Source organism: Perca flavescens, chromosome 11 (genome assembly GCF_004354835.1).
Source record: "Perca flavescens isolate YP-PL-M2 chromosome 11, PFLA_1.0, whole genome shotgun sequence".
Taxonomy (NCBI): domain Eukaryota; kingdom Metazoa; phylum Chordata; class Actinopteri; order Perciformes; family Percidae; genus Perca; species Perca flavescens.
The window spans coordinates 34,270,264-34,280,539 of NC_041341.1; the positions used below are offsets into that span (position 1 = coordinate 34,270,264).

General features: G+C 43.9%; 1 protein-coding gene across 2 annotated transcripts; it reads left to right on the top strand.

Moving 5' to 3' along the window:
• Positions 1-237: 237 nt before the first annotated feature.
• On the top strand, positions 238-10,276 carry steap3 (STEAP family member 3, metalloreductase). 2 transcript variants are annotated; one of them, XM_028591342.1, is made up of 6 exons: positions 238-363; positions 2,062-2,557; positions 4,076-4,403; positions 5,830-6,029; positions 6,223-6,387; positions 9,539-10,276. In XM_028591342.1, exons 2-6 carry the CDS (start codon positions 2,075-2,077, stop codon positions 9,815-9,817), a joined length of 1,455 nt encoding a protein of 484 aa, XP_028447143.1. In that variant the 5' UTR covers positions 238-363; positions 2,062-2,074; the 3' UTR covers positions 9,818-10,276. The 2 variants fall into 2 exon arrangements, with proteins under 2 accessions (XP_028447143.1, XP_028447144.1); XM_028591343.1 differs by having other exon boundaries at positions 2,066-2,557.

Consider the following 10,276-nt stretch of genomic DNA (forward strand, 5'->3'; position numbering starts at 1 on the left):
CAGGTGGAGCCCAGTAATATTTTACTCTGAATTGTGGTGGGTAAGAAGTATCAAATAGCATTAAATGGGAAGACTGCTGTAAAGTAAGGAGCTTCAACGTGTACATAGGTAAAAAGAGCAGCTCCGTAGCCTACCGTTAGCTATTGGCTGGTATGTTTTTTGTCGGAGCTCATAAGGAGTACCTGAAGGCAGCAGTGGGCGGGGCATCTCGTACATCTGACAGGCACGCGCCTCTGCCCTCTACTGTACACGAGTGTCGCTGGGTGAGAGGTCTGACCGTGAAGCTTTTTATCAGTTCTGGTTAGTTTAACATCTTAACTTGTTCTGTTTCCACTGGCTTTGGACTTCTCCCCAGACAAGACGGTAGGCTGCTGAGTCATATTCACTTTAGGCTGAGTCATGTTCTCTTAAAGGCTGAGTCATGTTCACTTTTGGTGGATTTAACTGTACAGTCTATGGATGTAACGTAAGGAACACATCGGAGTTTTACATTGTACTCGGCGTTGTGTCACCTGGACACTTTTGGATCCTTGGATCCTTTACTGTAACGGCAACGTTAATATACGTGCACGCGGACGTAATTGTTCTGGACTTCCCGTTGGCTGGGTTTAATCGTTTTTATACTCTCTATGGTTTTATCAGAGTGACCAAAAACCACCCATAATATAAGTTTGACTGCCTCAAAAAGTCACCAGACTGTAGCTGTGTAGCTTTTTTTATGGTGATGTAGCCAAAGTTAGCTTAGCATAGCTGTTAATGCACGTTACTGTATGCAAAGAGTTTGATGAGGTGTCATGTTAATATTAATAGTATTGCTGTTTAAATCGTGACCTGCCAAGGGGCTGTGCATGGAAACTTGTTAACTTGCTTGCAATCCATCAAATTAGTACATCTATGTTTAATATTGTTCAAGGTCCCTACACATGATGAGTTATAAAAGAAGTGGCTTTGCTATTGGCGAGGGTTTTAAAATGATGACCCTGACCATCATCATCATCATTAGCGTCTCTGGCAGTTTTCATAATAATAATAATAATAATAATAGTAGTAGTAATAATAATAATAATAATAATAATAATAATAATAAATAGTAGGGGTATATTAAATTAATCATGTAAAGTTTGCGGTTTCTTAGGGTTGGGCACCGTTTAGATCTTTCCGATGCTGAACCGGTACTTTTAAAACTATTTCGATTCCTAAACCGATTTTTGAAAAACTGAAAAATGACATCAAAGAGAGGTTCTTTCATGGAGTTTTTTTAAATAAAAAATTATTTAAATTTAACAATATATTAACGTTTTAAAGTACTTAAATATATAATAAGTAAACCTAAGTCACCTAACACATAACTACTGTAATGGAGGATTGACGACTAGGACTGTAACTACACAGGCGTCCTTTCTGACCCCAAAAACAAAGGCGCTGATTGGCTGATCCCCGTCACCCCAGACATGAAATAGCAGGTCCTTCTTTACAACTACAATAACTTGACAAATAACAGTTACACTATTAACAAGTAACAAAAAAATAAATGTTGTTGAGTTGGTATGCCAACCAGCTTGCAGTTCTTTAGCAGAAAAATTACCATATTTGCCTTCTCTGGCAAGATAGGACACCTCTCCTGACTTATGGCATGTCCTACACACACAGGAGAAATCTCTCTCAGACGGTGTCCAAGAGGCCTGTACACACAGGTAGGAGTCTGAAAGGGCAGACTCCCCCACCACCAGGCTACAGGGTCTTGTCCTGAACGACAGACTAGCAGAACAAGTGTAATATGTTTACTAGCGATCACGTACAGTCAGTGAATGGTTAATATTCTTTCACGTCCGTTTTGGTGAGCCCAGAGGGAAAGTATGGCATTTTAAAAGTAGCCTACATTTACGGTAGCTAGCTAAAATATTTCAGTCGGAACCGAAATGTGCGTTTTATTGCGGTCTGAATACTACCGTTTGCGTAGGAACCGGTTCCATAGTGGAACCGGGTTTCGGTACCCAACCCTACTGCAGTGCAGAGGTATGATTTGAATATTTATCTAAAAAATATTTCTCTGATCCCCAGGCAGCAGGCTGTCATGCACAGTGCCATGGACGAGCCTCTGTTGGCTGCTGAAGTGTCAGAGCCCGGGTCCCGGCCAGACCCGGGGGGCCCTGTGATTGGCATCATCGGCTCCGGAGACTTCTCCCGCTCGCTGGCGGCGCGGCTGGTGGCCAGTGGCTTCAGGGTGGTGGTAGGCAGCCGGGCGCCGGGCCGCGTGGCCAGTGCGGCGTTTCCTGCCAGAGTGGAGCTGTGCTCCCAGGGGGAGGCGGCGCAGCGGGCAGATCGGCTGCTGTTCGTTGCCGTCTACCCAGAGCACTACCACAGCCTGCTGGGGCTCAGCCAGCAGCTGCAGGGGAAGGTGCTGGTGGACGTTAGCAACGCCAGCAGCCTAAGCAGACCGGAGCAGTCGAATGCAGAGAGGCTGGCTCAGCTGTTCCCACAGAGCTCGGTGGTGAAGGGCTTCAATGTGCTGAGTGCATGGGCGCTGCAGGCCGGAGCCCACGATGGGAACAGGCAGGTGAGGAAGACCAAACATTGTACAACATCACGGAGCTAACGTTACGTACCGAGGAACATTAGCACAACATCACAGAGCTAACGTTACAACGGGGTTAATGTTACATACCGAGTAACATTAGTACAACATCACAGGATTAACGTTACATACCGAGTAATGTTAGTACAACATCACAGGATTAATGTTACATACCCAGTAATGTTAGTAGTATTTCTTATTCTGAATTATCGTCCAGCAAAATTTGTTGTTTATGATGTGCTTTGTCAATGAAATCTGTTTTATTTGCCAAATATTAACAGTTCAGCAGTTAAAATACCTACCTACCTTACCTGGAGCCCAAATGTTATGTGTTAACTTAACCGTTACATATTATTATATTAATATTATTATAAATCTCAACACGGTCTCCTCCTAACTGCTGTTCAATCATATGAGACTAAGGCTATCTAAAGGTAATTCTCATTGTGTTTGTTATATCATGGTTTGTTTTAATCTGTGTTTTTGGGATCCTAAACACACTCATTAAGATCTCATCTGAACAGATTTCTGTCATGAAGACAAACAGACACTGAACAGTGTTTCCTCTATGTTGATTTGACCGTGGCGGCCCCCCACGGCAACATTTCTGCCCCCCCCCATGGTATCAGAAATAGGGCTGCATTGTTAGAGTGCATGTCAGAGAACGTTTGTATTTGAGGTGCATTATTTACATGCCTGAGTAGTTACACTGCATTAAAGGTCCCATGGCATGAAAAAAAAACAAGTTGGCCTAAATCGTAACTAAAGTTTGTACCTGCCCCCACTGCTAAAAGAAATCCTAAAGGAAACACTGCTCTGAGTTGTAATTTAAAACTTTCACAGCCAACTTAATAAAATGACGGGTTTTATTCGGGCTTGAGTTGATAAAAACAGTTAAAGGATATTTACCCCCAATTTCTACTGGCTCCGGAACGGCGGCGGAGTCAGTGTGTGTATTTCTACTGGCTGCAGAACAGCTGTGTTCCGACTCCGTCCCAGTCCCCCCCTGCAGTGCTCTAATACTAAATAAATTGGATACATAAAACTAAAGCACTGAGCACATGACACTTCCTGAATGTGCAAAACATACCAGAATATGTAAACAGAAAGGTTGTTAGGCCTACATTGAATTGTAAACAGAAATAATCGATTATTATATTTAACCTTTATTTATCCGGGTAAGTTGATTGAGAACAAATTCTCATTTGCAACAATGTAGTCCTAGTATGCATGTCTTTATGGTGGGAAGAAACCGGAGCACCCAGAGGAAACGCACGCAAACATGGGGAGAACATACAAACTCCACACAGAAAGGCCCGGAACGACTTGGACTCGAATCCAGAACCTTCTTGCTGTGAGGCAGAAGTGCTAACCACTGAGCCACCATCCATGTCCGCGATTCAATGCATCAAAAGATTAATTTCAACACCTCTAATATCCAGGGTTGACATTGTAGAGCCCTCTGCTGACTGTCTCTAACAACGTGATTCCCCCCCCCAGGTCCCGATCTGCAGCGATGAAGCCGACTCTAAAGCAGCCGTGCTGCAGCTGGCGCGGCGCCTGGGCTTCAGCCCTGTGGACGTGGGCGGCCTGTGTGCAGCCAGAGACGTTGAGGAAGCCCCGCTGGTCCTCTTCCCGTCCTGGGGACGCCCCGTCCTGCTCACCTTCCTCCTCTTCCTCTTCTTCTACGGATACAACTTCCTGAGGCACATCCTGCTGCCCTTCCTCGATCAGGGAGAGAACAATTTCTACCAGCTCCCACTGGTCACGGTCAATGAAACACTGCCGGCCGTTGCCATAGTTACGCTGGCGCTTGTCTACCTACCAGGTATTGACCAGAGCATGGTTTCTAGAGTCAAGCTGTCATTTCAAACTCTTAAAACATGAAGTAACACTAAAGTGCACTGATGAATATTTTCTATTAGCTATGGATGAGGTTGTTATTGGTGATGTGAGAAGGCTCATTAGTGCCAAACTAACAGAAATCTCTTTGCAGTGATGCCTCTGAGCATTAGCCTTTAGCTCACTGTTTTGGCATTAACCTACTGAAGTATGTAGAGCATAAAGGCTTCCAAAACAGGTCTGCAAAGTCTGGCAGTGTAAGACAAATAAATCCACAATTTCCAGGATCTCAATAATTAAGTAGCCTAGCGTTTGTCTTTAGTGTTAGAGGGGTCGAGCTAACTAAAGTCTTCCATTTCAAAAGTAGTCCACAGATGTGAGAATGTTTGGACATTAGAAGTTAAAGGATAGGTTCATAGTTTGTGTAAGTGTGTATTTAAACAATAGTAAGGTACAGCAATACAGCAAATTGCTCATTGAATTTAAAACAAATGACAGCAAAGTGTAGCCATGATGTGCTTAGTCAATTAAATCAGTTTTTTTTTTTTGTGTGCCAAATGTTAACGGTTCAGTAGATAAAATACCCGTAATACTACACTGTGATCCAAACAGAAAGTTATGTTAACTCCTGTCAAATCATATAAGACTAGGGCTATCTAAAGTAAATTCTTGTCAGCACCGGGTCTGTGCAGGTGCGATGGATTGCGTACAAACCAATAGGGTGTCGGAATGGTATATGTTTATACTTCTCATCCAACCACAATCACATTCACTCTATCCGGATGGAGCGATTTATCTGGATAGGTTTGTTTTGTTTTTTGTTTTTTTTGAACAATGACGAGCCGGAATGAAAACAAGCCGAACTGAAATAGGAGTAACGAGGCTATTTTTAAAATGTAAGGAGTAGAAAGTACAGATAATTGCGTGAAAATGTAAGGAGTAGAAGTAAAAAGTCTGCTGTAAAATAATTACTCCAGTAAAGTATAGATAGCCAAAATTTCTACTTAAGTAAGGTAACTAAGTATTTGTACTTCATTACTTGACACCTCTGGTCTCAGCCCACTACAGGGTTTTTTCAGCTTCTTCCTGCAGCCCTCCACCACCTCATCCTAAACACTCTACCCCTATTCAAAATGAACCTGAGGACTGCACGTGGACCGCCCAGTTGTGTGTGAACCTAGCTCTGAGTCTTCAGTCTCAAGTCTACAGTCCTGGTCAGAAATATCATTTAAAATTGGGATCACTCAGAGATTCCAGTAAAGTTTGATCATTTGATCAACTTCATATAAGGCAGGGCAGGATGCTCGGCTGAACGGTTTTACCAACAGGTGTCCTTCTGTTACCTCTTCACTTTGCATTCATTCAGCTCAATAAGCCTGCTGAGCTGCATGTCATCCTGTGTTTCCTCTCAGGTCTGGTGGCGTCTGTCTTCCAGCTGGCCAGGGGAACCAAATATAAGAGATTCCCTGGTTGGCTGGACTGCTGGCTGTGCAGTCGGAAGCAGCTGGGCCTACTGAGCTTCCTCTGCGCTGGACTCCATGCTGTATACAGCATGTGTCTGACACTGCGGAGCGCTGCAGGCTACACTCTGCTAAACACGGCTTACCAGCAGGTGAGTAGCCCTAGACACATATTACACTCTACTGAACACTGCTTACCAGCAGGTGAGGGTGGTAAGTACCCCCACTGTAGGGGGACTTCTTTTCAGTCTGTACAGCCAGGGTTCAGGTTAGGGTTATTGTACCTGAGCTCCCTCAGCTCTGATATTTGTCCTTGTGTTTTTTTTTATATTCTGTCACTTTTAGGTGAAAACTGGTGTTGAAAACTCGTGGGTGGAGCAGCTGGTTTGGAGGTCCGACCTTTACCTGTCCTGCGGAATTCTGGGATTGGGAATCCTGGCTGTGCTGGCTGTTACCTCTCTGCCCTCGGTGGGAAATGCCCTCAACTGGAGGGAGTTTACATTTGTTCAGGTCAGCAGACAGCTCTATGAGAAATGGTTTGGGTTATTGTAGTGTTGTCCTCCCGTCCATACTGGATGCCATGGTTCAGTAATGACAGGGGAGAGAAAAAACTTTGGAAGTTGCACATTTATTGTTTGTTTGTTAAGGATCCCCATGAGTCATCTATCAGACTAATCTTCCTGGGGTCCAACACAAGACAAACATTATAAAGCAACATATTGTTCTATCAGAACAATGAAAACACCCTGAATCTTATAAAACAAAAGGCACAGATGGATGTTTTTCATTTTAGGTTTTTTAGTTTAGTTCTAGCAGCTGATACGGCTGTGTGAAGTGTTGGCCAGTGTGCCCTATTTGTAGTGTATTAGGATCTCCACCAGGTGGCAGTGTAAACGGCTATATAATGGTGTATCACTCTTTAGTAGGCCTATGAAAAAGAATCACAAGTCAGCCTTGTTAGTTTCTTAAACCCCTTTCCTACCAGAAATGAGCACAGATATGCAAGTTTTTGAACGGGAAATGTGCTAATGATAGACAGACTCCTTTCCCATTGCAAGTAGACTAATACGCCTTTTGTTTATTTCTTCTGGTGCGTCCCATTCCACATCACAAACGCGCCCCAATAAGGGTGTTAACTTTTCCTGCTTACGGTGCACAAAACTGCAAACTCTGCTGTAGTGTTCTTATTATCCATCCATGTGCTGTGTGTTGACTTGATGGCTTCGCTACTAAACCTAAACTCTCCTCCGCTCCGATCGCTCGCCCTGCAGCCGCCGACAAGCAAAGAAAACTAGGCTGTCTGTTCATGGATTTTTTTTAAACTCTTTTTAACGAGAAACGAGTTCTGCAGTTGCTGAATCTGTCTTCATTTCAGATCGACAACGGTCAGTTTAAAAGCTTTTCGTGAGCTGTGAGAGGCGTGGGTGGGTGCGTGGGTTAGGGGTGGGGGAAAAAATCAATAAAGTACAGTATCGGGATATTTTTCGTGGCAATACTGTATCGATACACAGACACCAAGTATGGATCTTTTATTATGTGTTGGTCAGTTTGTCTTCTTGACAATCCCATTTTGCAGCAATAAAATTGAAGTGAGATGAAAAAACAGAGAAATGTATCTTTTTCGATTAAACAGATGTTGACAGCATTTTCCTTTGGGGACATAATTTGAAATTGGAAATAATTTGAAGTTGGAAAAAAGGTAATACATTGCAGTATATCGCATAATATTGCAATATGTTTAAAATCGCAATAATATCGTATCGTGACATAAGTATTGTGATGATATCGTATCGTAAGGCCTCCGGTGATTCTGTGCGTGCTTCAAACTTCCTTCAACTCAGAGCAGGGCCGGATTGGGACTCATTTTCAGCCCTGGATTTTAATGCCTTAGACCGGCCCACTTGACTATATTAAAAAAATGTAATCAAAACCGTAGTATATAAGTCTGCAATAGCGCCCTGTCCTCTACATCCTTGTAATTCGGTGTATTTTGTAAAATATCACTATTTGTTGCCTCACAATGTAGATTTATTAGAAAAGTTAACATCTTAACAACAACCCAATGATGTTGAACAATATCAGAATCTGTTTCTGTGCAAATAAGTAATCACAGATTAAATAAAGAACATGATACATTGTATTGCACTTTCTAATGACACTATAATCTATTTTTTCCTTTGAATATTTCATACAACTTTCATAATGGGTTACAAGTAATATTTGGTCATAAAAAGTGATTATATTGTAGCTAATCTGATCATGTTTGCTTGTTCACACACTGTGATACAACAGCTTACAGTAGGTGTGCCATCCACACTGACAGCAGCTATCCCTAATGCACACTACTGGCTCACTAAATCAAAAAATAGATAGCCTACTGTAAATAAAAAAAAAAGTGGGCTGCGTGTGCAGGCAGCATAGGGACAGCATCCATAATATTCAACTACTATTTCAACCCAGTGCCATACCTGAACACCGGCCCTCACAACCAAACATCCAGACCGGCCCACCGGGAATTGTCCCGGTGCTCCCGATTAGCCAATCTAATCCTGACTCAGAGCGGAAACGACGCCCGACGTCCTTTTAGCTTCACAGTAAAATAACAGTTGGCTGAGCGCGGATGATTTGATGGTTGCCTAGCAAGAATAACAAAAAGACGCAGGTGGCATTGCTCTGTCTGATCAGAGCGGCATTACAGCTGCACTGATCAGTATTTTTGATATTACGACTAGTAAAAATGACTGTGTAACATGGGGTCACTTGCAGTGACAGACCCGCAGAGATCCCCAACTCTGCCCTTTTTCTCAGCTCTCCTGAACCTTTGGCCACTTTTAGCTCATAGTTGAGTCTCGCCACTCGGCTGCAGACGTTCCAGTGATGAAGTGGTGATAAACCCCCTGTACTCTACCTGCTCGGCTGCAGACGTTCCAGTGATGAAGTGGTGATAAACCCCCTGTACTCTACCTGCTCGGCTGCAGACGTTCCAGTGATGAAGTGGTGATAAACCCCCTGTACTCTACCTGCTCGGCTGCAGACGTTCCCAGTGATGAAGTGGTGATAAACCCCCTGTACTCTACCTGCTCGGCTGCAGACGTTCCAGTGATGAAGTGGTGATAAACCCCCTGTACTCTACCTGCTCGGCTGCAGACAGACTCGGTCTGAGGCGCGCTAGCAGCTCCAGAGATTTGGTTCAGGAGCTGGTGGAGACCAGTAACAGGAACGGCTACAGGGAGAGGGCATCCATGCACCGGCAGTGAATAACAGACTCCAAAAGAATGCTAAAGTTTACTCACAGATATAACAATATTAGAATATGTTCCAATATTATTCAGGAAGCTATCCAGCATTAAATCAGAGTTGAAGGCTCCACCTTTTACCGCGCGGTATAAAGTGAGACTATTAATAGTTCATACTTATTCTAATACAGCCAGAAACACCAGTGAAATACACTCAGCGGAGATATTCATTTCAAAATGGCGTGTTAGTATTTAGCAACTAGAGCCTGCCAATCAAAGTGCAGAGCCCTGAAGCCCCGCCCCCGCTGCTCCACAGAGCTTATTAATATTACAAATTGCACCCAATTCCACAGGCAACCCTAACAATGATTGTGTTCTAATGCTCTCCTTTCTCTTTTATATTTTGTCTTTTTGTGGTTCTCCAGTCAGGACTTGGCTATGCAGCCTTAACTCTCTCCGTCATGCACACTCTCTTCTTCGGCTGGGACTTTGCCTTCTTCCCTTCAGCCTACCGTTACCACCTACCCCCGGTGTACCTGCTGGCCCTCATCCTGCCCTGCACCGTCCTGGTGGGACGGGTCTTCCTGGCTCTGCCCTGCCTGATGTTCAGACTGGCAAAGATCCGCAGGGGCTGGGAGTGCACACGACACCGCCCCCCAAACCATCCGGAGCCAGAGGCAGCTGGAGACGTCTATGGGCTATAGGAAGGGCAGCCAGAGGTGTCTTTTCTCTCTGTGAGAGTGTAAACTTCCTCTGTGCTTTGACAAGGCTACAGCAGGACATGAAGTCATGGCTGCCCCCTTCCTCTCCGACACTAACAAGAATAAGACCCAGAGAGAGAGAGATCATTTAGAGCAGTGATAGAACCTGGCAGGGATCCCACTGTGGACTTCATTTTACTCTCAGAACTCATATCTTTGCAGTTAGGCTGTATCATCACTGCCAGGACACCAGGACAACTCCTCCACAACAGAGCCAGGACTGTGCCTTTAGCTGAACACTTCTACACTACACTAGATAGAATGTTGTTCAATGCATTCATGCGATAATATACCTCTGCTTGATACCAGGTTGAATATATATCAGAATCCGAATCAGAAAAGCTTTATTGCCAAGTAAGTTTTTTACACATACAAGGAATTTGTTTTGGTGTTGTAGGTGCA

Bases quoted from the DNA above. Each gene is read 5' to 3' on its own strand.
- steap3 (XM_028591342.1), top strand. From the start codon at position 2,075: ATGCACAGTGCCATGGACGAGCCTCTGTTGGCTGCTGAAGTGTCAGAG. The intron at 2,558-4,075 runs GTGAGGAAGACC...TCCCCCCCCCAG, and splicing joins CCCACGATGGGAACAGGCAG to GTCCCGATCTGCAGCGATGA. The intron at 4,404-5,829 runs GTATTGACCAGA...GTTTCCTCTCAG, and splicing joins GGCGCTTGTCTACCTACCAG to GTCTGGTGGCGTCTGTCTTC.